A 24,845-nucleotide genomic window follows, 5' to 3' on the forward strand; every position below is an offset into this window, starting at 1 on the left:
ATGAGGTTGTGGGTTTAATCCCTGGCCTTGCTCAGTGGGTTAAGATCCAGTGTTGCCATGAGCTGTGGTGCAGATTGCAGATGTGGTTTGGATCTGGCGTTGCTGTGGTTGTGGTGTAGGCAGGCAGCTACAGCTCCAATTACACCCCTAGCCTGGGAACCTTCATATGCCACAGGTGCAGCCCTGAAAAGAAAAAAGACAAAAGACAAAATAAAATAAAATAAAATAAAATAAAAAGGCTTCAAAATGTTCAGTGGCTATCACCTTCCCTCAGGATGAAATGGTCTTTCTTTAGATCCCTGCAAGGGCCATGCTTTCCGTCAGGGCCAGGACAAGGGTAAGGCAAGTTGAGCTCCTAGGGTGACAAATTTAAGGAGGTACTCATTCTCCGGGGTGTACAAGTGCCTCCCTAAAGTTTGTGCTCTCACTACCCGCTTGCCTCACCCCAGTCCTGGCCCTGCTTTTCATGGCTCCCTGTCTGCACCTGCCACTCTCTCCACCCCAAATACTCTAAGCCCTTCTGCACCTTGCCAATTCCTACCCACTCTTTAAGACTCAGTCAGGGGCCACCGCCCCCGGCTTGCCATTCCTGACTCACGGATTCTGAATGACATGACACATTTCTGCCTCTCCTTAGCATCCTGTACAGCCCTCCATCACATTGGCTCTGATGACTGGTTTACTCCTCAGCCTCCTCCATCAGCCTGCGGGACTTTTGAAGGCAGTTTGTTGAATGACTAATAGAGGGAGTGGATGAATCAATTAGGAAAGGGGGTGTGCTAAAAGTTATTAATAATAATGGTAGCTTTGGCCCAGAGCCCAGATTTTGCTGGCCTGTAAAGTCTTCCGTATTCTAGCAGTTAAAATTGATGCCCGGCAGCAGCATTGAGGTCCCCAGCTAATGGTCAAGATGAGGCTGTGGGAGGAGGGGGATATAGGGTGGGGCTTGAAGGCCAGCTCTGCGGCTTCATAGTTCTATCTGGTCTCATCCATCTTTTCCTCTGGTGGGCAGCTGGCATAGGCACCCTCCCACCACCACGCCTGTCCAGCTGAGTATGAAAGTATCACGCCTGCGTGTCAAAGTCCACATGCCTGAGCAAGGCATTCAAGACCCTTCTGGATCTGGCCCCTGATCACTATTTAGCCTTAGTTCTCAGCATCCTTGCCCTCTACCTTCTGGCTGTTCTGAACTATTTAAGGTTTTCTTGACGTTTTCCTGTTCTCTCCCTCCTTTGAGGCCTTTGCCCAGGCAGTTTCCTGTTGGAATGTCCCTTTCTCTCTTCCGACTCCTCCCAGCGGTCCTTCATGTCACCTCCTCCAGGAAGCCCTTGCTGCTTGTCTGGGTGAGACAATTCCTCTGTGCTTCCTCGCTTGGCCCTTAGCTCCCTGTGTTGATGCTGCCTCTAAATACGCAGCCGGTCTTTCTCAGATTTACCTCATTGGTTGCCTACAACAGCCTCATGCATTGAATGTTAATTATAGCTCTTAAAAAAATTTTCATTATAGTTGGTTTACAATGTTCTGTCAATTTCTGCTGTACAGCAAAGTGACCCAGTTATACATATACATACATTCTTTTTCTAACATTGTCCTCCATTATGTTCCATCACAAATGATTAGATATAGTTCCCTGTGTTATATCTCCTTTTTTTTTTTTTTTTTTGCTTTTTAGGGCCGCACTTGTAGCATATGGAGGTTCTCAGGCTAGGGGTTGAATTAGAACTGTAGTCACTGGCCTATGCCACAGCCACAGCAATGCCAGATCCGAGCTGCATCTGCAACCTACACCAGAGCTCACAGCAATGCCGGATCCTTAACCCATTGAGCGAGGCCAGGGATTGAACCTGTGTCCTCATGGATGCTAGTCGCATTCATTTATGCTGAGCCACAACTGGAACTCCTATATCTCCTTTTTAAAAATGGAGAAGTGGAGGCTCAGAGAAACTCAGGTTACACTTAGGTTACAACACAAATGGCCACTTCAAATGACACACATGTGAGCTCAGTGTCCATTGCTCAGAGTCTGGCCACAGCTTAGCTGGGTCCTGTGCTCAGGCTCTCACTGGTGGTTGTCCAGATGTTGGCTGGGCTGGGGTCTCATCTGGAGTTAGGGTCCTCTTCCAAGCTGCTCGAGTGGTTGACTGATTTCCATGCCTCGCCACAATGGCATGAGGCCCTCAACTCCCCGAGGCCGCCCCCTCCACGCAGTGTACAACACGGCTGCCAGCTTCCTTAAGGCCAGTAGGAGACTCGCTTTCTCTGCAGGAAGGGCTCAGTCCCTCTTTTAATGGCATTCACCTGATTAAGTCAGGCCCACCCAGGATAACCCCCCTTTTAATGAACTCAGAATCAAGTGATTTGGGACCTTAATTACATCTGCAAAATCTCTTTACTTTTTCCATAAGAGGTTACCTAATCATGGGAGTGACAGCCCTTCATATTCACGGGTCCCCTCCAGACCCCAGGGGAAGGGATGAAATGGGAACTGTACCCCAGGGGGCAGGAACCTTGGAGCCTGCATTAGAATTCTGCCCACCACACACAGCTGGGAGGGGCCACTCCGGTGGTCAGACGCAGTTCTTCTTATTCTGAAGTCTATGATTTTTTTTTTTTTTTCTTTTTAGGGCCGTACCCATGGCATATGGAAGTTTCCGGGCTAGGGGTAGAATCAGAACTACAGCTGCTAGCCTATGTCACAGCTACAGCAACGCAGGATCCAAGCCGTGTCTGCGACCTCCACCACAGCTCACAGGGGAATGCCAGATCCTTAACCCACTGAATGAGGCCAGGGATTGAAACTTCGTCCTCATGGATACTAGTGGGGTACATTATTGCTGTGCCACAGCAGGAACTCCTGAAGTCTGTGCCTTTAATTCAGCTAAGGCAAAGGACACAGAACTAAGAAACTGGCAGGTCTTAGAAGGACCACCCAGGGTACTGCATGTCAAGTGCCTGGCACAGCGCCTAGCCTGCACTAAGCCTAGTTCCTACCGTTAAAGGCCTCCCGGTGGCTTACATGCCTTTCTGCGTCCATAGTCAGCAACAGTGGGTACTTGGGAGCCTTAGAGGGGGGTTGCAACAGAATTCTTTGACCACCTGGTTTGAATTCTGCACCTGCCTGGAAGAGGGCGCCCAATACAAGTGCTTTCTCAACCCCCTTGCCCCAGTCGCTCCCCTCAGACTATAAAATGAACTTTCCTTTATCCCTCAGTCCCACACCCACTGCCCAACCATGAAGAAAGGCACAAAGTCAGGAATTGATGCTGCATCTTTTTTTTTTTTTTACTTTTGCCTTCTTAAAGCATGTGCTGAGCGGAAGGGTGAAGCGGTTTGGCAATTAAAAAGGCCCAGCAGCTTGGGCAGCGGCAGGGGGAGGCCAGGTGAGGGGGGGGGGTGACCCTCTTTCCCCGGCCAGGGAGCAGCAAAGCCCGCACTAACTTCATAAAATATAAAACAAGGGGAGGGTGAAGGGAGGAGGGAGATTTGTAAAATACAATATCTTAGGGACTGGCAATAATAAAAAATAAGGTTCATTATTTACAAACAATTTCTGTTCTTGGTCTGTACAGTGGGGGGGAGGGGGTGTGTGTGGGTCTGTTGACGTGTCTGTGGGGGTGGGGCGGGGGGGGCAGGGGAGCAGTGGTCCTGTTGGTCATTATGAGAAGGGAGGGGGGAACCCAGAGAGTGGTTTATCTGAGGACGGATGGCTGTGGGAGCGAAGGGTGAGAGCAGAGTGGTTGGCCCAAGGGAATAGTCCAAATGTGGGCGGGGAGAGAGGAGAGGCCCCAGGTGAGATCCGGGGCAAAGATGGGCTGGGGAGGAGTGGAACCCTTCCTCCTGGGACGGGACCCCAGGGGGCAGGGGTGCGAGCCGGATCCGGGTGAGTGAGCAGGACAACCCCCTTCCAGGTGCCGGGGGGCCGTCCTGTGTCCTGGGTCTTGGCACAGCCTAGGAGAGTTGGATGGTGGTGTTGGGCTCCAGATCCCTGGAGGGAGAGGGAGAGGAGAGAAGTTAGGGGTGACTGTCTAGCCCCTCTGCAGGGTGGATCTGGACATGGGAGGGATGGCGGCTAGGAAGGATGTGGCCAATGATGTGGGGACCGGGGTGGGGGGGTGCAGGTGGAGCCTGGGACCCCAGGAAGGGAAGAGCCCACCCACCCACCTCTCGTGGAACCACTCCTTCGGGTGGGAGAAGTCAGGACTGGTGCTGTTTCCGGCGACATCCTTTGGCCAGGCCTCACTCAGGTACTTGCTGGTCTCGTGGGTGCTGTCCAGGTGGTCATGCTGCAGGTGGTCCTGGGGGCGCTGCTCCGCCGGCCCCCCGGGCTTGATCTCCCAGCCGTCGGGGGGCTCCACAGGCAGCAGGGCGCTGCGACCATCCTCCCACGAGCCTGCCCCCTCATCGTAGAACAGGAGGCTTCGGGAGGGCACTGAAGAAGGAGCTCAGAATGAGCCACGGTGCCAGGAGGCTCCCTCCCCATCCGGACCACATTCTGGGCCTAGTAGTTAAGGACACAGGCCCCAGAATCTTGCAGGCCTGGATCTGAACCCAAGCTCTTACACTGTTGAACTGCCTGACTGCAGGCAACTCACGCCTTTGCTTTCACCCTTCTAAGCCTCAGTTTGCTCATCTGTAAAACAGGAACACGAGGGCCAACCTCATGTCATGTGAGGTTTAAATGAGATAATAGAGGCAGCACAATTGAAACTGTACTCAGAGAAAGGCAGCTCTTCCCAAGCAGAGGGCAAGCACTGCGCTGGGGATCTGAGAGCTGGGTTCTGATCCTATTGTACCCACTCATTTTCTGTGAGACCGTGAATCAATCTTTTCCCCATTCTATAGATTTCCCATTGTGGCTCAGCAGTAACTAACATGACTAGTATCCATGAGGATGAGGGTTTGATCCCTGGCCTCGCTCAGTGGGTTAAGGATCCAGCATTGCCATGAGTGTCTGCGACCGCAGCTCAAATCCCAGGTTGCTGTGGCTGTGGTGTAGGCTGGCAGCTGTAGCTCCGATTCAACCTCTAGCCTGGGAACGTCCATATGCCATGGGTGGCGCCCTAAATAGACAAAAACCAAACCAAACCAAAACAAAACAAAAGAAGCCTTTTCCCCATTCTAGGCCCTCGTTTGCCCTTCAGAGAAATCAAAAGCAAGAAAACACATTTGTTGGATATCCGTTACCTACCACGCAGTGCAGGCATCCTTTAGTCTAGACCGAATCATTAACATCTCATAGAATCCCTTAGAAGCAGATAATAAATTTACCTCCGTGTCAAGAATAGGCAACTGAGGCTCCAGGTTGTCAGGGACATTGTCCCACTCTGGAGGCGAGATGCAAACCCAGGCCTGCCTGGCTCCTGTCACTCTCAGGACCCCGGCCTCACAGTCAGTGACAGGCCCTGGAACCATGCAGAGCCCCTGCTCTGCAAGCCAGCCTGCTCCAAACGTCATTTCTTCCCACAGATGTGTCCCCCTCTTTGCCCTGCTTGGACATTGGGTTTGAACCCCCCTGCATTCACCAGGGTCACCCCGAGGGGTTCCTCTGACTCTGATTTTGTCCATCAGTGCTTCCCCCAACCCCCAATTTCCATTCCTTCTTCTCCAAGGTTCTCTCTGCTTCCCAACACACACAGGCCTCTCCGGCCTTGGAAAAATGGACACGTGGCGCTCCAGCCCTTACCTCCCTGCCGCCTGCCTCCCTTAGCAACTGTCCTCTTGTCTCCTGCTCAGGCTGCACTGGTCCAGGGAGTGGTGTTCACTCCCCACCTCCGCTTCCTCTTCCTCTAACCCTGCCCACACCGCTTCCTCCCCTCAAGGCCCAGCAGGCGCAGCTCAGTATCCCTCCTTCTTGAAACTTGCTCCTCCTCAGCATCTCTCTCTGACCTCCCATCTGTTTCCTCTTCCTCCTCCTGTCCCGCTAGATAACTCCCTCCTGGTAGATGAGGAGGGACCCTCCGGAAGTTCCTCTGTGGGTCTATCTGAAGTAGTCTCTGCCTCTGGAAATCCATACTACTTTTTGCTTGGCCCTTGCAGTTCTGCCCTTGTGTCTTTTCTCTCCCCTTGGGAGCGCATCCAAAAGGGAGGGAGTGTGTTCATTTAGGAAGCCGTGTACCAGGCACTGTGCTCAGAGCCTACATATGCTGTGTCATTTAGTCTTCATAACAACCATGCTCAGGAAGTGTGGAACTTGTAACTCCCACCTTCCGGGTAAAGAAACAAAAGCTCAGCGTGCTTAAGACACATGCCTGAGGTCACACAGTTAGCAAGCGGTAGACATGACTGACTCTGAAGCTCCATGCTCTTTTCTGGGGGGTGAGGCATACCCCCAGCATGCAGAAATTCCGGGGCCAGGGATGGAACCCCAGCCACAGCAGTGACAACGTTGGATCCTTAACCTGCTGAGCCACCAGGGAACTCCTGAAGCTCCATGCTCTTAACCACTGTACCTGACAATCCCTGGTGGCATGGTAAATACCTGAGCCCACATCACTGCTACCCCACCATTGCCCATGATAGAATTACCAGTGGATCCTGGCATTCCATTCTGTTGATCCTGAATGGTGCCTCAGAGTCCTTCTTAACACAGTGCTTCAGGCAGCCACCACCACTCAATTGCTACTATGGTCGTGAAATACTGATGATGCTTAGCAGATGCCCCATACCAAGCAGCACCACATACATGGGGTCTAGGGTGGGATCATTCCTGTTATTCCCTAAACCTACCTTCCCCACCTCCCGCCAAAGCTGGGAATTGTGGGCTGTGTATTGTAGTCCTAATTCTATAATAACATTGAACAAATCATAGGCCCTCTGGGGGTCTCAGTCTCCCCAGCTGCAAAATGAGGAGGCAGAATGAGAGGATGCCAACCCCAAGCCTGGCTCCTCTATGTGTCCGGATTCTGCCCATAAATTGGGGCTGTTTGTGGGGAGGGCACCCTGTGACCTGGAGATGGGCACTTGCCACCCGCCTCTACACGGACTGAATCATGAGTCACTGCAGCGACTGACCCTCAACACCCGGGGAAGGCGCTCAGGGTGGAGCGAGGAGTGAGGCACTCTGTGCTCTGGGAAAACCGGAAGAACAGGTCTGCCCAGAGTTAGATATTTTCAGGAGAAGATTTTATGAGCCCGATTCGTGCATCTCCTCATATCTAGAAAAGCACTAAAATCCTTCCTGGTGATGTCTGCTCCTCGTGACCAGCACTAACCTTCACGAGACGAGCAGCAGCCTTCTGGAAAATGTGCGCTTGACGCAGGCACCTCCCCGTTCACCGCGACCGCATGTGTACTGACCTCTGCCCCGCCTCTTTGGAGCTGTATTTCGGAGCTCTCTGAAATGCTGCCTCCGGGGCTATAGTCCTCATTTTGCCACCAATAAAGCCTTTTTTTTTTCTTTTTAGGGCTATACATCTGTGGCATGTGGAAGTTCCCAGGCTAGGGGTTGAATCAGAGCTGTAGCTGCTGGCCTACACCACAGTCACAGCAATGCCAGATCCCAGCTGCTTCTGTGACCTACACCACAGCTCATGGCGGTAATGCTGGATCCTTAACCCACTGAGCAAGGCCGGGGATTGAATCCACATCCTCATGGATACTAGTTGGGTTCATTACTGCTGAGCCACAAGGGGAACTCCCCCCACCCAATAAAACAACTCTCAACTTTTAGGTTATGCATACACCTGGCTCAGGGCACTCACTCTGACTGGCGGTGTAGACGCTGTCAGTGGCCATGGGATCTTCCTTCACAGTCTGGGAGCCGGAGGAGAACTCAGGGAGGCAGGGCACGAGGGAACCCAGCACCAGGACGAAGCACAAGGCTGCCACCTGGTAGAGGAGGGCAGGTAGGGGTCAGACCTGGGGCGGGGAGAGGCTGCAACCCCGGCCACCCCCAATCGTTCTCCCCCAACCTGAGCCAATGGGGGCAAAGGGCTCAGCATTTTTCTAGGAGAGCTGCTTCCAGAGCCAACCATCTCCTACACGTGGGGTCTCCCACCCTCTCTGGAGAAGATGGAGGCTGTCAGGCCAACTCAGCCCACTGTAGGAGGGCTGTCACAGGCAGTGCTAGAAAAAGTCTGTGGCTCCACTGGGGCCATGGAAGTTGCCCTGCCAAGGAAGAATTGCTGCTGGGTTCATGTGAGACACTACACATCCACACCGTGTTAGAACTGGTCAGGGAAGGTCACGTTCTAGAAGGCTCCATGGGCTTGGTGAAAGAGGCTGGGGTCTGGAGCCAGTACACAGTACCAGGATGGTTTACCCCAATGACACCCCCACAATACCGCTAGTCCCTCAGAGCTCTGCCCTCCCCTCTAGAAAGCCAGCCTGAGGCAGACCTGTCCCCCAGTGGCCCTGCGGTGAGGGAACAGCACCTACCATGAGGCAGGTCCCAGTCTGGGTGGCTGCCATCTTGTAAGGTCTGGAGATCTTGTTGGTGACCAGAGTCTGGAGTTTCTGCAGCTGCTGGAGCAGGGTCCTGGGGAGGGCACAGCAGTCACCCGGCAGGTTCTGACCCAGCAGGCATCTCTGCCTCCCGGAGCTCGCTGGTGGGGGTGGGGACCTGGGCTGGCTCCAGACTTGGCTTCCACACCAGATGCCCATTTCAGCCAAGACAGAAAAGGGTCACCTCCCGCTTGGCTCCCCTGTGGTGTGGCTGGAGCACCTGGCGCCTGCCTCCTGGTGGATAGCTGGGTGACCCTATACAAGCTCAGGGGGACCCTGTGAGGTTTGGAGGCCAAAATGGGGTTTGGAGGCGTGCCTAGCTCACCTGGGCTGAGATCACTTTATCTTACCCTGCACCAGCTGCAGCTAAACCAACCTTCCCTCCTTTGCACCCATGACACCCTGGGCTGAGAAGGACATGTCTGGCAGCTATCTGGTACATGGTGAGTAGCCAGTGCCCAGGAAATGGTAGCTACCTACCATTTTTGTGAATTTTGTTGCCATTTTTTGCCTTTACCACAGCACCTGTAACACCTTCTTTATTTATAAATTTCCATGTCTGTCTCCATTGCTAAGTGTGGGTTCCCTCAGGGTGAGGACCAGATCCCTCCCAGGGAGGCATCCTCTGCTCAGCCCATACACTTGGTGAACAGATGCTTAAGCATCTCTCTTCTACCTAGCAGGTCGGTGGCATTGCAGTTCCCAGAATGTACAGCAGGTGGCGAAATAGCTCCAAGAGCCTGGCCCTATTTTGGGCCAGAGAGGAATCTGGGTCACAGGAAGAGGGTGAGGAGTGAGGGCGCCCTCCACCCTTCCCTGAGTCCTAGGGTTGTGGGGTGGGGGAGGCATTCTCCAGGAAAATCAGGGGAGTGGCCGGATCCCGCTGGAGAAGCTGGGGGAGAAGGAAGGAAAGAAGGAAAAAGCCTTCTGTTGAGCACCTGCTACATAGCAGCTGTTGTCTATGTTATTTTAATTAATTCCAGCAAGTAATTAGTAAAGACCTACTGTGGGCTCATGGCTGGTCACTACCAAGGATTCAGAACAATAACAAGAAAAAAGGAAGTAAAGCTAACATGAATGGAGCATTCTCAGATGCCAAGGACAATGCCCGCCCTTTACTGGGCGGCCTCACTGCCTCCCACATGAATCCTGAGAGATGGCGCTTCCATTATCTCTACGAGACAGAGAAACTGGGGCCCAGAGAGGTGTACCAGTTTGCCCAGGGTCACCGAAATGGCACCCAGAGCTGTGACTTTATGTGGCTAATGCATGCCAGACCCTCTGTGGGCTCCACATGAATGTTTCTCAAACTTAATTATGCAAGCGAGTCACCCAAGGATCGTGTTGAAAAGCAGGTGCTGAGTCAGTGAATCTAGGGGGAGTCCCAAGATTCTGCATTTCTTTTTTTTTTGTCTTTTGTCTTTTTTGTTGTTGTTGTTGCTATTTCTTGGGCCACTCCCGCGGCATATGGAGGTTCCCAGGCTAGGGGTCGAATCGGAGCTGTAGCCACCGGCCTACGCCAGAGCCACAGCAACGCGGGATCTGAGCCGCGTCTGCAACCTACACCACAGCTCACGGCAATGCCGGATCGTTAACCCACTGAGCAAGGGCAGGGACCGAACCCGCAACCTCATGGTTCCTAGTCGGATTCGTTAACCACTGCGCCACGACGGGAACTCCAGATTCTGCATTTCTAACAGGTGATGCTGATGCTGCTGGCCTGAAAAACTCGCTTTGGGTAGCAAGCATGCACACCGGTGGTTCTCACTTCAGGGTGCATCAGAATTAGCTGGAGGGCTTATTAAAACACAAATCGGGGGGCCCTCCCCCTGGAGTTCCTGATGCAATAGGCCTGGCATGGCGCCTGAGGATAAGCGTTTCCAATAGGTTCCCAGGGGCGGCTGCTGCTGGTCTGTATCTCTTACTGAAGCATCTCACTGACCCTGTCTGGTGTCTAGAGCTATGTGTGGATTAAGAAGGATGGGAAACCGAGGGTCCCAGGCTGCGGGGTCCTTGTTTCTGGGGTTCCCGTCATCCTGAACTCAGTGACCTCTCTCCTGCCTCCAGGAGCTACATCAGAGCCAGGCACTGGCTGTGGAAGGGGTGTGTGTGTGCAGGTGGCACCACCCACCTGTTGGCATTCTCCAAGGTCTCCACCTTCTTCCAGAGTTCGTTGTTCTCGGATGTAAATGTCTCCACCCTGCGGGGGCCAAGCAGGTGCAGGCTCAGGGGCAGCTCCCAGACTCGCCACCGCCCCCTCCGCCCTGCCCACCAGCATCCTGCGCCCTGTGCCCCTTGCCCCTCACACCCCATGAGAGAGGGCTAGGGAGAGCAGGCCAGGCTGGGGAGTAGGGCCCAGGCCCCCACCCCCAGGCCCCTTACTTCTTTTCTAGACACTCCACATACTCCTTCTTCTTACGGCGGCTCTCCTGGGCCGAGATCTAGAGGGGAAGCCGCCAGTCATCACACCACAACCCACTTCCTGGGACTCCCCAACTTCAGAGCTGGCATCACCAGGGAAGTGGAGGCCCCCACCCGCCCACCAAGGAAGCCCTAGGGCAGGGTCAAGGTCTGCCTCACGCTTTACCTTGTTCTTGATTTTTCTCCGGACCCTCTTCAAGGCCTTCTCCTCGGCTTTGGTGAGGGGGAGTTTCGTGGGAATGGGGTAGCCCTCAGCAATCAGGGTGCGCTTCTCCTCCTCCGTCAGAAGCAGTGGCCCCGACGTCCCTTGTAATTTCTGTGGGAAGGGGGGTGTGATGGTTGGCAACCAGACAGCCCTGCACTCAAGTTCAAGCTCTGCCATTTACTCTATGTGACCTGGGAAAGGCACTCAGTTCACTGAGCCTCAGTTTCCTCATCTGAAAAAGGGGCAGATCTGAATTAAATCCAATAACACCTATCAAGTGCTTAGGCTGTTGCTGGGAGCCTGGCACGTTAGGCCCTCTTTGTTTGGGGTGGGAGTGGCCCCTTGATCCCATCCTGGGATCCACAGCCTCAAAGCTTACTTGTCCAGGGCCCCCTAAATAGAACCTGCCTCAGACACCTACAGTTTTTTGGTTTTTTTTTTTTTTTTTTTTTGCTTTTTTAGGGCTGAACCTGTGGGATATGGAAGTTCCCAGGTTAGGGGTCAAATGGGAGTTGGGGAGTTCCCGTCGTGGCGCAGTGGTTAACGAATCCGACTAGGAACTATGAGGTTGCGGGTTCGATCCCTGCCCTTGCTCAGTGGGTCAAGGTTCTGGCGTTGCCATGAGCTGTGGTGTAGGTCGCAGATGCGGCTCGGATCCTGTGTTGCTGTGGCTCTGGCGTAGGCTGGTGGCTACAGCTCTGATTCGACCCCTAGCCTGGGAACCTCCATATGCCATGGGAGAGGCCCAAGAAATGGCAAAAAGACAAAAAAAAAAAAAAGGGAGTTGGAGTTGCTGGCCTACGCAACATGGGATACGAGCTGCGTCTGCGACCTACACCGCAGCTCAAGGCAAAGCCGGATCCTTAACCCACTGTGCGAGGCCAGGGATCAAACCTGATTCCTTATGGAGCCTAGTCAGGTTTGTTAACCACTGAGCCATGAAGGGCACTGCTCCAGTGCCTACAGTTTTGACTTGGGAGGTTCCATACCCATCCCAGGGGATTCTGGGCTGCCTGAACATTGCTCCCCAAACAGTGCTCCTTGGAGGTGGCCTGGGCTGCCCCCTGGAGGTCAGGAATGTCTAGTTCTAGTCCTCGCTCTGCAAGAGTGTGGGTTCAGCAGAACTTTTGGACTCTAGCTATTTGGCCTAAGGCACAATTAAAAGATTCTTGGAGTCCCCTGGTGGCCTAGTAGGTTAAGGATCCAGCATTGTGAGGGCTGTGGCTCAGGTTCGATTCCTGCCCAAGAACTTCCACATGCCATGGGCGCGGCCACCAAAAAAAAAAAAAAAAAAAATTCTCATTCCCATCTGCCAATCTGCCAGGCTGGCATCTCCCTGAATTCTGATGAGGGTGGGGATCAGGCGTGGAGCTCCCTAGACTCTCCCTGCCCATTATGTGCTAAGGTGGATTTACACAGCTCCTTGCCTCTGGGGCCAACTCAACCCCCTGCTGCTTACGTGAGGGGCGGTGAGGAGTGGGGAGGTGGAGATGGCCGTGGAGGAGCGGGCCATGGGCCGGATAGGGCTGGAAGGGGGCAGAGAGCGGGGACTCTGGGAGCCGTCGCTGTCGCTGCCGTGGCTGCTGGGGGGCGTCGGAGGCATCTGCACCAGGTCCTCTGGGGAGAGCAGGAGAAGCCAGGTTAGCCAGGTTGCACCCTAGCTCTGGTTGCACATCAGAGGTCAGCACAACATGAGCCTAAGGCAGTGCTGAGAGCATGCAGGACAGACTGCTGGGGCCTGGACCACTGTAACCTCAGGGGCCCCTCTGCCATGTCAGAAAGATGAGCTTACACCCCAGAAGACACTTTCTGAGCACCACCCTATCTCTGACTCCATTGGAACCTGGATCCTCTAAGCCTGGGCCTTGGTGGGGATATCACAGAGGCTGGATTCTTGGGGTCCCTCCCCCATCCCTGACTTCACATGGCTCAGGGTTTTTGAGCCTCTAGCTGGCAACCCCAGGAGGTGGCAGGAGTCAGTCCCCCGTGAGATCCATGGGGCTCAGGCTGGGCAAGCAGCCGCTTCTGTCTTTCTTTCCTCAGCAGAATGTTTAGCTCTAACAACCCCGGGGTGTTCATTTCCGAAGTCAGGGTAGCAGAACAGCAAGCACTGAGCTTTCAGCAGATCCGCCAGGAGTACTGTGCTCCCGAGCGCCGCCTCCCTGCTGCCTCTCTGTGGCCATAGCACTAGGAAGCCAGACACTCTGCAGGTGGTCAGGAAAGAGCCTGGGCAGAGCCAAGAGGACCACAAGCCTAGCTGCAAAGAGGGTTCCCAGGATGGCACAGAAGGTCCAGAAAACTCCAGGGATGGGAACCTGGAGCCCACTGCACCGCAGAGCCGGCCTGAAGCTGCGAGGAGGAACCATTGCATCCTTCTGGGCTTGCCTATGACTACTTTCTGCAGGGGTCATTTGTCTTTTTTGGCTCTTATGTGCCTCTTACAGATGCCATACTGTAAAGAGCACTGAACTTGAAGTCAGAGAGACCTGAGTTCAGATCCAAGTGCTGCACTCCTCCCCGCCGCCGTGTGACCTGGAGTGGTGTTTACTTAACCTCTCCCAGCCTCGCTTCCCTGTTGAGTGGGGTGAAAGGAGCCGGGAGCACGCAATAAGCTGGAGCACGTGAACAGGCTTTATGAACTGACGGCTCCACAAGGTAAAGTGTTTTCACACGGGTCCCTTTCTACCTCCCGTGAATTCTGTCTTCTCTCTGAGGCTGTGAGCAACTTGAGGGTTAAACTTGGACCTTATCCATCTTTCTAAGGTATTTAGTATTTAGTCCAGGGCCTGATACACAATAGATGCTTGATCAATGTCTGATGAATCAACGAGGTGGGAATGGAAAGACCCGGCCCCTTCTCCTTCTGGCCTGTCCAAGAAGCTTCTTCTGTTCTCTTCTCCCTGGTCAGGTGTGGGATGTACTTCCAAGGTTCGCTGGGGATTTGCTGCCTTTAATCATAACAGTGTGTATAATTGGTGGTCTGTCTGTGGCCCTCCCTAGGCTGTGATCTACTTGGGTACAGGGACTGTCTTCTCTTTCTGCTTTCCTGGTTCCTGGCATTGGAGATGCCCAATGAGCTCTTGTTGGATGGAGGGATGGATGGATGAGTGGATAGAAGGATGGACGCACAGACAGATGTGTGGATGGATGGGTGGATGGATGAACTGATGGCTGTACAGTGGGGTTCAATCAGTGAATGATAGGAGGGGGGTTAGCAAACAGGGTGAGAAGGTTATGGTACTAGCGATGACAGCCATTGGGTAAGAAGGGGATTGAGGGATGGAGAATGGGCAGGGCAGGGAGAAGGAATATTTTGGAGGGAGATGGGAGGGAGATGGGTGGGCTGGACCAAGGGAGTAGGCATGCAGTCTGCTCAAGCCTGGAGAGGAAGAGGCCCTCTCTGGACACACTTACCTGGTGTCACTTTGAGGAACGGGTTCACCTCCTGGGGCTCTGCTTTGATCACTGGCAGCTGAGTCATCTCTCCCGGGGCCTGAGGAAGAGACAGGTCCAGCTCCATTAGCTGTTCTGGGGCTGTCCCCACCGTGCCATCCTCTCTCCCTCCCTCCCTCCTTGAGGCTGGGGGGTCTACCCTGCAGCATTAAGGAGGTGGCTGGGCTCTGGGTTTAAGGCACAGCCCAGAGGGCGCAGAGGCAAGGTCTTGTGCAGAGAGAAGGCAAGTCAGACCTGAGAGAAGAGAATGATGCCCAAATAGCATTGTTTGTCCCCTAAGCTCAGAGAAGGAGGGCTTCCTGTGGCCTCCAAGGTCACGGCCATCTTTTGGTGGCTTGTGACCCTACACTGACTATGAATGGCACATTGGCCTTGGCATGTGGGTTGCCACGAAGATGGGAGGTAATATCTGGCAGAATGTAGCTGTTCAATGAATGTAACAACAGCACAGATGAAGGAAGCATTAACTGGCTGTGTGGTTTGGGGCAAGTTGCTTCACCCCTCGGGCCCTGTTTCCTTCTCTGAGGCAGGCGCCCAACTTCCAAGACCCTGGCTGCCGCTGCCTTCACACCTCCCCTTCCTGCTTTGGCAAGGTCTGAGGAGTCCAGAGCTAGTCCTAGAGAAGGGCCCAAAAGATCGTCCCCACTTGCAGCCAACCCTTAATGGGTCCTTAGTGGAGCTGGGAGGGGCTGACCTTTCTTGCCTTCGGCCTCAGACATTTTGCTCAGGTGAGCCGTGCAGCCAGCAGGGGGCAGTGCCAGCCAAACCCTGACTCCAGGGATTTTAAGAAGACCCCTCCCTGGTAGACTCAGGCAAAGGAGCCCCTTAGGGGTAGTCCAGGCTCCCATTTTACACTGAAGGAAGCTGAGGAAGAAAGAGGGAACGCAACGCTCTGGGGAGAGCACAAGTGACAGCGGAGCTGGGACCCAGGCAGGGCCTCTCCCAGGAACCAGGTGTTGGGGTCTCATATCCCCAGAAGGGTCTTCAAATACCTTCATGAGGGTGGGGGGCTGGCATGAGAGTGTGAGTTAAAAATATTAATCTCATAAATATAAACCATTGGAATATGGCACAATTTTTAGATTTCCATTTTGGTCTTTTTAAAAATCCTAACACAGAAAATGAAGCAGGCTGGGCTGTCTCCTTCCCTGAGACCCTGGACTGGATGTCTGACGCCCAGCCCTGCTGGGTCCCTGTGATCCTTCTTCGGCACACTGCCAGGGCCCCAGCTAACACTGAGTGGCTGTGGTTGGAGCCCGTTCTAGGCTGGGGAAGGGTGGGCAGAGGCTTGGTCTGGGAGTTTCGTGCTCTCCTGGGGGTCACACTGGTCCCCGTTCATAGAGCCCTGGGGTACTGGGGCTTTGGACAGCTCTTTCCACAGAGACCCATCACCCCTCCTCCCAACCTCAGCCCCTACCAGCAGTCCCCAGGCTCACCTGGTGGGGAATGGGCAGCCTGGACAGGGGGCTGAGGCCCAGCAGCGGGGTGGTGGCCATGGCGGCGGCGGCGGCCATGGCCGAGGAGGCGGCCAGCGGGTCCACGGGCAGCTCCGGGCTCTGCTCCTGCTTCACCATGACGGAGCACAGTTTGTGTCCCAGCACCCACGCTCCATGTTCCACATCTGGGGAAGGGGGCAGCAGCCAGGCTCAGGGGACTCCCAGAGCAGAGGGCTCAGCCACCCTCCTGGCCCCTGGGAGCTGCTCTGGATTGGACTGTGGAGAGATGCTCGGATACACAGGAAGGCAGGCAGAAAAGGGCAGGGGCGGCATTTGCGGGAGGGTGGAGAGGATTGGAACCGTTCTGGTGGTGGGGACATCTCCTTCATTCAGCAGCTTATAGAGTGCGCTTGGACAACAGACTGGCACTCCTCCTAACTGGCTGTGTGACTTTAGGCAAGCTGCTTAACATCTCTGAGCCTTAGCTTCCTCCTCTATAAAAGCACCCGACAGGAAGTAAATGTTCAATAAGTGGCAGCTATTGTGAATACAATTATTGTTATTCAGGAAACATATGCTGAGCACTGTGCCAGGTGCTGGGGATCTGGTGAGAGTTACCAGCAGTTTGGCACAGTTAGATCGCAAAGGGATGGGATCAGAGAGGCCAGCAGGGATGGCCCGGCCTGGAGGCTGGGCTTGGAGCTGTGACTTTGTCCTAAAGGTAACAGGGAGGCACTGAAGAGTTTTACGCATGCTCAGATTTGCAATGTTAAAAAACATCCCTCTGCCTGTGTGTGCAGGCTGGACTGGCTGCAGGCGAGATGGAGGCAGGGAGACCCGCAGGAGGCTGTTGAAATCATCCAGTGAGAAAAGATGAGCTAGGGCAGTGGCAGTGGGGACAGAGAGGAAGGAACGTATGGAGCCAAACATAGAAGGCATGTGGAAGGTGAGGGGGCATGCTCAGGTTTCCCAGATCTGTGTCCACCTCCTGCCCACCTGGTGAGCCTCCTGGCCTCACCACAGGGCTGCCAGGCATCACCCCTTTTCCTGGCAGGTGCCGACAGTCCTCCACTCCAAGTTAGCCTTACTCCCAGGTGTTCAGCACCTGGATCTGGTGAGGCAGAGGTCTGAGATGCCAGCATGGAGGGACAAGAGGGGACTCTAGCCTTTGGGGCCTCTTGTGGGTGGGAAGAGGGGTCAGTGGCTGCCAAGCCCACCTCAGAGGCCAGGCCCCACCCTGCTGGGAGACTGAGGGCCCCAGTTCTGGGCTACAGGCTGCCCCTGGGCTCCAGGAACACCCACAATCTTCCCAAATTACAGGGCCAGCCCGCTGGCCTCCGGGAAGCTGCCCCCTGCAAAGCACCCACAGACAAATTGCTCTAAAAATAGACCTGGGGTGGTGAGGAGTTGCTGGACTGGGAGGCGGTCCACCCCCCATGCTGCCCCTCCCCATGTGGGGGCCTGACGCCCCACGGAGGTGACCTCCAGAGGCTGGCTGAGGCCAGGGCACGCAGGGAAGCTGGAATCTCCAGAACGTGAGCTCTAGAGCCACTTAAAGCCCCAGAAGGTGTCCCTGCCCTCAAGCAGGTGGGTGGGGACAGGGCACAAATCCTGCCTCTGCCCCTGGGGGATCTCAAAGACCCTCAGGAGCAGCTCACACTTTTTGCACTGAGTCCAATTCTAAGCTCTTGATGCCTAAGAACTCCCATCAATCTTGGAGGCGGGCTCTGGTCTTTTGCCCACTTAATAAATGAGAATATTAAAAAATTCACTCAAGACCATTGTTCTCTGAAAGAAAGAGGAATAAAAACCCTGTTCATAGTTCTAGCCGCTACAATCTTTTTAATTTTTTAATTTTAATTTTTTGCTTTTTAGAGCCGCACCAGAGGCACATGGAGGTTCCCAGGCTAAGGGTCAAATCGGAGCTACAGCTGCCAGTCTACGCCACAGCCACAGCAACGCCAGATCCAAGCCGCATCTGCAACCTATACTAAGGCTCACAGCAATGCCGGATCTCCCACCCACTGAGCAAGGCCAGGGGTCAAGCCAGAATCCTCATGGATTCGTTTCTGCTGAGCCACAATGGGAACTCATAGCCACTACAGTCTTACTGGGACTTTTTTTTGGGGGGGGGGGCACACCTGCAGCATTTGGAAGTTCCTAGGCCAGGTATCGAACTCTTGGCACAGCAATAACCTGAGCCACAGCAGTGAAAATGTCAGATCCTTGATCTACTGAACCACCAGGGAACTCCTTAATAGGACTTCTATACACACAATGAAAAAGCCATTAATTACATATATAAATAATGTGCTGGGCACTGAATTGGGTACTTTATGTATATACTTTTAATACTGGCCAGAATTCTCAAGATACCTAGTATCTTCATTTTATAATTGAGGAAACTGAAGCTCAGAGAGGTTAAGCAATTTGTTCACTATCACGCAGCAGCTAATGAAAGTACTGGGATGCAGACCAAAGCCAGTTACTCCTTTTTTTTTGGGTCTTTTCTAGGGCGGCACCCACAGCATATGGAGGTTCCCAGGCTAGGGGTCTAATCGGAGCTATAGCTGCTGGCCTACACCAGAGCCACAGCAACGCAGGATCTGAGCCACATCTGCGACCTACACCACACTCACGGCAACGCTGGATCCTTAACCCACTGAGCAAGGGCAGGGATAGAACCTGCAATCTCATGATTCCTAGTCAGATTCGTTAACCACTGAGCCACGATGGGAACTCCAAAGCCGGTACTCTTTACTGCCCCTTGATGCTGGCAAATGTGGTGGTGGAGAGGGCATGAGGTTTCAAATTGGGGGCCTGCTTGCTCCCAAGACCCGGCTCTACATTTTACTGTGTGTGTGACCTGAACAACTCAGCTTTCCTGAAGTCTCATTCTCCTTATCAGACAAATGGGAATTCTGATAACGGTGATTCCAACCTCACCTGTGAGTTGTGAGAAATAAATGCGATAGTTAATACAACGGTACTGCATAAACTGGAGCGGGCTATAGAAATCTTTATTGTTGTTCCCATTTGTTGATGAAGAAACAGAGGCTTACACAGGCTGAGAGACAAGTCCATGATCACCCAGCCAAAACACGACGGAGCCTGCACTACGTGCATTCGAAGAAGTGCCTCAAAAAATCATTTCCGGGTGAGGCACAGTCTGGGGTTCTCAAATGTGGGTTACCTGAGAGGCAGGCCTCAAAGGGCCCTTTGCTGAAAAGGGAGGGGGGTGGGGGGGGAAGAGAGCTGTAGAGAACCCTACCTTTGCGAATAAAAGTAGGGTGCCAGAATTCCTCCAGGTTACATCTCAGAGGACACCACAGTATGAAGAGGTGGTAGGATTCTAGGGTCTTGGTAACTTGTCTACACTTATTGTTGAATCCTCCCCTACCCCCCAACTGTTTCATCTAAGTCTGGTTCTCAGACCTAAGCAGGCATCAGCCTCGCCTGGAAGGCTGGACCCACCCACAGCGTTTCTGATCCTGTAGGTCTGGGCACCCCTCCTTTTGCACATCGCTGATCTAAGGCAACAAAAGGCCCTCTTGAGAAATGCCCATCTGGGTTCGACTTGAGGGAGAACAAAGGGGCATGGGGCAGCCCCCCTGAAAGGTGGTTGTGGGTGGCTCCTCTGCATCTGGGGTCCAGGGCCCTGCCACCCCTTCTTACCTTGGGTGGTGTCCTCCATCTTGATGGGCACGATAGGGCTCTGAGGCGCCGAGTCACCGCTCAGGGAGTAGCTGTGCTCGGCTTGGATGCCTGGCGTGGGGGAGTCCAGTTCCATGTCCAGTAGAGGGCTCTTCTCGTCCAGCACCGGGTCATCAAAGAAACTGCTGAACAGATCGTTGGAAAAGTCCTCCATGTTCTCTGCGAAGTGGTCCAGGTGCTCAGGGAAGTGCTAGGGAAGGAGGAGGGAAGAGGAAGGAGTCAGCTTGTTCAGCCGCCAGCGCTGCCACCACCACCGCTGTCCCTGCAACCTCCCTTTTACCCTTCCCGCCATGGTTAATACCACCTCCACCACTAACTTCCCCACCAGCCACATCACCATGCCAGCTATTCTCATTTATCTCACGACTGTCACCCCATCATCACATTACTGCCACCGCCATCTCCACTGCCATCCCTGGCCTCTCAGTCAGTATCCTCAAAGGTGAGCCGTGCAGGGTGCGAAAGAATCCAGGTGACAGGACACAAGGCTTTAGTTCTGGTTCTGTGACCTTGGTCTAATCACTTAGATTGCCCAAGTCTGTTTCTCAGGCCACCTTATTTCTTTCATGGGAGACTAAGCACCAAAGAATATATCTATCTATGCCAGCACGTTTGCATTCCAAAGGCGATCTTAGTGACTTTTGCATTATCTTTTGCTGGCCTGCAAGAAGATGGAATCATAGGGGACTCCGTTCCCCTGATTAGCACAGACCCCACTTGTCCTCATGACTTATTGGCTCCCTTTCCCCAGCTATTCTTTTTTTTTTTTTTGTCTTTTTGCTATTTCTTTGGGCTGCTCCCGCGGCATATGGAGGTTCCCAGGCCAGGGGTCCAATCGGAGCTGTAGCCACCTGCCTATGCCAGAGCCACAGCAACGCGGGATCCGAGCTGCGTCTGCAACCTACACCACAGCTCACGGCAACGCCAGATCGTTAACCCACTGAGCAAGGGCAGGGATCGAACCCACAACCTCATGGTTCCTAGTCGGATTCGTTAACCACTGCGCCACGACGGGAACTCCTCCCCAGCTATTCTTTATGCCAAGGGATCAGGCTCCAGAGTCTATTTACTTGGGTTCGAATCCTAGCCCTGATGCTGCTAGCTATGACTCAGTGCCTTTCAAACCATGGGTGGTGACTCATTAATGGGTTGTGAAATCAATTTAGTAGGTCACGACCAGAATTTAAGAAAAAAGACAACAGAACAAAATAGAGTAGAAAAATATCAGAGTGCACTTCATGTAGGGAAGTTAAATACCTGATACATTTAAAAAAATCTCAGTTATGTGTGTGTGTATGCTCTTGGGAAGGATGTAAAATACTTTTCTCAGAAACAGAACAGCCTGAAAAATATTGGTCTCTGTGATCCTGGGAAAGTTGATTCACGTCTCTATGTTTCACTTCCTCCTTTGTACAGTGGGGATAATGATATTTCCTATCTCCTCGGATGATCGTGAGGATTAAACAAGTTAATACATGTAAAGCACTTAGGGTAGTCCCTGGTGTATAGGAATTACTCAACAAATGTTACCTCTTATTCATAAAGCATCCAGTGGCTGGTACACAGGAGGTGCTTGTTTTTTCCCCTCTAAAGATTTATACATATGTAAGGAAACGTTCATTCATTTTTTTTCTTTTTAGGACCGCACCCGCGGCATATGAAAGTTCCCAAGCTAGGGGTCGATGCGGGCCTGCACCACAGCTACATCTGTGACGTACATGGCAGCTTTCAGCAATGCCAGGTCCTTAACCCACTGAATGAAGCCAGAGCTCGAACTTGCATCCTCATGGATACTAGCTGGGTTCTCAACCCACTAAGACACAAGGGGAACTCCTAGTTCATTCATTATCTACTGATTAGATGAATCTGCTAGGGTCTTGCTTCTGGCCCTGGGGTGCCCCCCCTGGTGAGCGGGTAAGGACTGACTTCTGAGGTCTGGAGTCTTGGCTTTCTGCCCTGGAATACTGGGAGCCTGTCCCCATCCAGAAGGGATGAGCAGAAAAGCCCTCTGTCTGAGAATAAGATTCAGAGCACACAAACATCTGTCTGCGGGCTCAGGATGAGCACAAGCTCTGCAGTCAGAGAGGCTTCATGTTGACTCTGAACTCCTTGCTAAGTTATTTCACTTCTCTGGGCCTCTGTTTCCTCATCTGTAAGGGGGAAGTAAGAGTTCCTACCTCATAGTGTTGATATGAGGATCGAATATTTGTTAGGTGCTTAATATTTATCTTGTAGGACCATTAGAATAAAACGAGGAAATACATAACATACATATACGTATAACGTACGTATACACAGTAAATACATATAACACTGAGAACAGTGCCTAGTATGTAGTGAGTGCCTGATAACTGTTAGCTATTGTTATTATGAAAAGCCTAACTCAGTTTGAGCTGAACTCAGCTTGGTGTCCATGTGGAGAGGTGGCTTGGTCCTCCCCCCAAACAAAGCACGGGTCACAGAATCCAGAATAAAATGAGTTCGGAAACCCACAGACTTAAGTAGCCTCTCCTCTGCCCAGCTTGTCAGAACTTATCATCATGATCCCACATTTTGCTTGTGGTTTTAACTTTCTGAGTGCTCTCCTATGCATTGTCTTATTTAATTCTCATATTACCCAGAAGACAAGGAATTGCGTACCTGCTTTTGGCAGATAGGGAGACTGAGGGCCAGGGAGCCAAGGAGAGCAGGGAAGCGTCCGCAACTGGTCACCGCCCAGCACTTGGGGGCAGCAGATATTCCCCTGATCAGGAATTGTCCCTTTACTCGACCATGAACTCCCTGAGGTAGGGTCTGGATCTGGCTCACCTGTAGGGTCCCAGCCCCAGCACATGGTAGATGCTCAACAACTACGGGTGGAGGGACAGGGCCCTATACCCCAGAGGACAACGCCATCAGTATGTCAATCGTCCATCAATACCTGGGGTGAGGCTGAACAAGACTTAAAAGAATAACTGTGATCCCAGCCAGAGGCTATTTACAGGGTGCAATGCCGACCAGCTACCCAGCCAGCCACAGGCTGGATTGTGCTAGGCACATCCTCAGCAGAGTCTGGGCCAGCCCAGCTGGGGGCTCTCTCTTTCTCTCTCAGGGTCTCTCAAAGGCCTGTGTGGGGCCCAGTGGGAGGGGGTTGTGAAGAGTCCAGTGAGTCAGCTGCTAAGGTATTTCTCCAGCAGCTGCTTCTCAGGCGATAAGGGTTTGCCAAGCCCTTTCCCGGGGCCTGGGAGAGGAGAGACACTTTCTCCAGTCTGGGCCGGGGTCCCTAAAGGAGTTGGCTCCAGGCAGATGAGCCAGGTCCTTCTCAGAGACCCTTTTTGGGGTGTCCATAGGCGCCTGCTGAGGGAACTCAGTTGGCCCCTCTTTGTGAGCAGCCCCCACCTCACCTGCTGGAGGCAGCAGCCAAGGCCCAGCAGGACGGATTTTCCAGAGGGTGGGAGCCAAGTGGAAGGGGAGGGCGGCCAAGGGGCAAGCGGGGTGGGAGTGGGAGACACGCAGAGAACCCAGTCTTCTTTGCTAAGGGCTTCCCTGTGTGCTGGGGTGACCTCTGGTGGCAACGGTAGGTATGTCCCATCACCCCCAGGCCACCTGCTCACTGGAGCGTGTCGGAAGGTCCACCCCCTTTAGAGATTTTGTAGCCCTACTTTTATCTGGAGCAGCCCAGTTATGGCTGGTTTACACCATCAATTTAGAGGCAGAAGGGACCTGAGAAAGTCCATGGTCCCTTGCCCCCTCTCTGTTTGCTAATGAGGAAACTGACGTCCAGAGAGGGAAAGCCGCCTACCAGGGTCACACAGTGAGTGTGGTAAGGGAGCGGTTCTCCCCAGCTCTGGGGTTGCACAGGACTGTGCGCAACTTCTCCTTCCTGTCCTCTCTGTACTCGTCCCCCCCGCCCCAACCCTGGAAAGCCCACTCTGGAGATCTCAGGCCTCCTCAGCTCCAGCAAGGTACCTTGTCCCTCCATACCCCCCACCACCCAAACCACATCCAGCTCTTCCTCCAGTTCACACACAAAAAGTTCAGGTTTCAGACTGTCCGATGGAACTACTGGGGGTGGGAGGCAGGATTCTATAAACAGTAGAGAGTCAATATTCTGAGGGGGATAGGGTTCCACTGGGGTGAGCGTTCTATGGGGGTGTCTTTCCAGGCAACTGGGGTGGGAAGCCAGAGAAGGAAATATTATGATTTGTTTCCCTCCTTGTTAAAGACTTTTTCCAATAGTCTTGCCAACATAAGCTCCTTTTCGGCTGCCACGCGCAGCCGGCGCCGGCTCCACTCCCTTGGAGGAGAGGTCCCAAGCTCTCGGGCTCTCAGCCCCACGCACCCCTCCCCCTCAGCGGCATCTACTGTCAGAGCCGGGTTTCAGCAACGGCCCTTTAAATTTAAAGAAGGACAGGGTCCTATAGGCCCAGAGCGGCCCAAGAGAGGGTAACGCTGGTGCGCTGGGGGCCGCCCCGCGCCGGAATTCGGCCTGCTCATTGGTCGCATCCGCGGAGCTCGCAGCCAATAGGAGGAGGCAGCGAGACGCCCGCCGCAGATGCGGCGAGGGCGCGGGAGGGGGTCAGAGCTTACGCGGGGGAGGGTCCGCTGCCTCTGCTAACGGTGCGGGCGCTGTAAGGGCAGAGTGTGCGAAGTCCCGCCTTGTGTCCCTTTCTGCACCTGGGCCAGAAGCAGAAATGACCCCTTTGAGCTTCCAGGTGGGCCCCCCCCCCATGGTGCCCTCAGACCCTTATCAGTGGCGTGGCCCCAACTCTGCGCCACAAGCGGTGGGAAGTGAAGAGGGAAGGCCCTCTTGGATGTCTCCAGCTCGAACGCGAGGCCAGGCCCCAAGTCTTAAATCCCTAGCTCAGCAACTTCCTCCTCTCCTCGAATAATTAATTCTACCTTGGGCTACATCTGTGGGGCTTTGGGGTCTCTGTCGCTGGTAGGAGGAGGCGGGGCACAGCGGTCATAGCGCCGTCTGAACCTCCTCTCGGTCCCACTCTCCTAATTCCTCCCCGGGGTGAATGCAGAGGAAGGGAAAAGCCCCGGGGGGCGCGACTGTCCGCTGAGAGTGTGTGCGGGAAAGGGGTTCTCCCCACCTGACACAGCCTCAGAGCGTCCGGTTCCCTCATGCCCCAAGCCCTTGGCGGCGTCCGCACCCCCAGCCCTGGCTTCTGCCCCTCCCCCCGGTCCAG

General features: G+C 53.7%; 1 protein-coding gene across 1 annotated transcript in view; it reads right to left on the minus strand.

The window, feature by feature from the left end:
• Window positions 1-3,257: 3,257 nt before the first annotated feature.
• Window positions 3,258-24,845, minus strand: part of CREB3L1 (cAMP responsive element binding protein 3 like 1) — a 35,684-nt gene continuing 14,096 nt past the window's right edge. Inside the window, exons 2-12 of the mRNA XM_047775889.1 lie at window positions 19,633-19,861; window positions 15,958-16,142; window positions 14,483-14,561; window positions 12,528-12,685; window positions 11,030-11,179; window positions 10,825-10,883; window positions 10,574-10,642; window positions 8,377-8,476; window positions 7,701-7,827; window positions 4,162-4,429; window positions 3,258-3,985 (exon numbers count right to left, since the gene is read on the minus strand). Of these exons, the coding sequence (XP_047631845.1) occupies window positions 3,949-3,985; window positions 4,162-4,429; window positions 7,701-7,827; window positions 8,377-8,476; window positions 10,574-10,642; window positions 10,825-10,883; window positions 11,030-11,179; window positions 12,528-12,685; window positions 14,483-14,561; window positions 15,958-16,142; window positions 19,633-19,861 (1,461 nt within the window). The 3' untranslated portion in view covers window positions 3,258-3,948. The remainder of the gene's footprint in view (window positions 3,986-4,161; window positions 4,430-7,700; window positions 7,828-8,376; window positions 8,477-10,573; window positions 10,643-10,824; window positions 10,884-11,029; window positions 11,180-12,527; window positions 12,686-14,482; window positions 14,562-15,957; window positions 16,143-19,632; window positions 19,862-24,845) is intronic.

Source organism: Phacochoerus africanus, chromosome 4 (genome assembly GCF_016906955.1).
Source record: "Phacochoerus africanus isolate WHEZ1 chromosome 4, ROS_Pafr_v1, whole genome shotgun sequence".
Taxonomy (NCBI): Eukaryota; Metazoa; Chordata; class Mammalia; order Artiodactyla; family Suidae; genus Phacochoerus; species Phacochoerus africanus.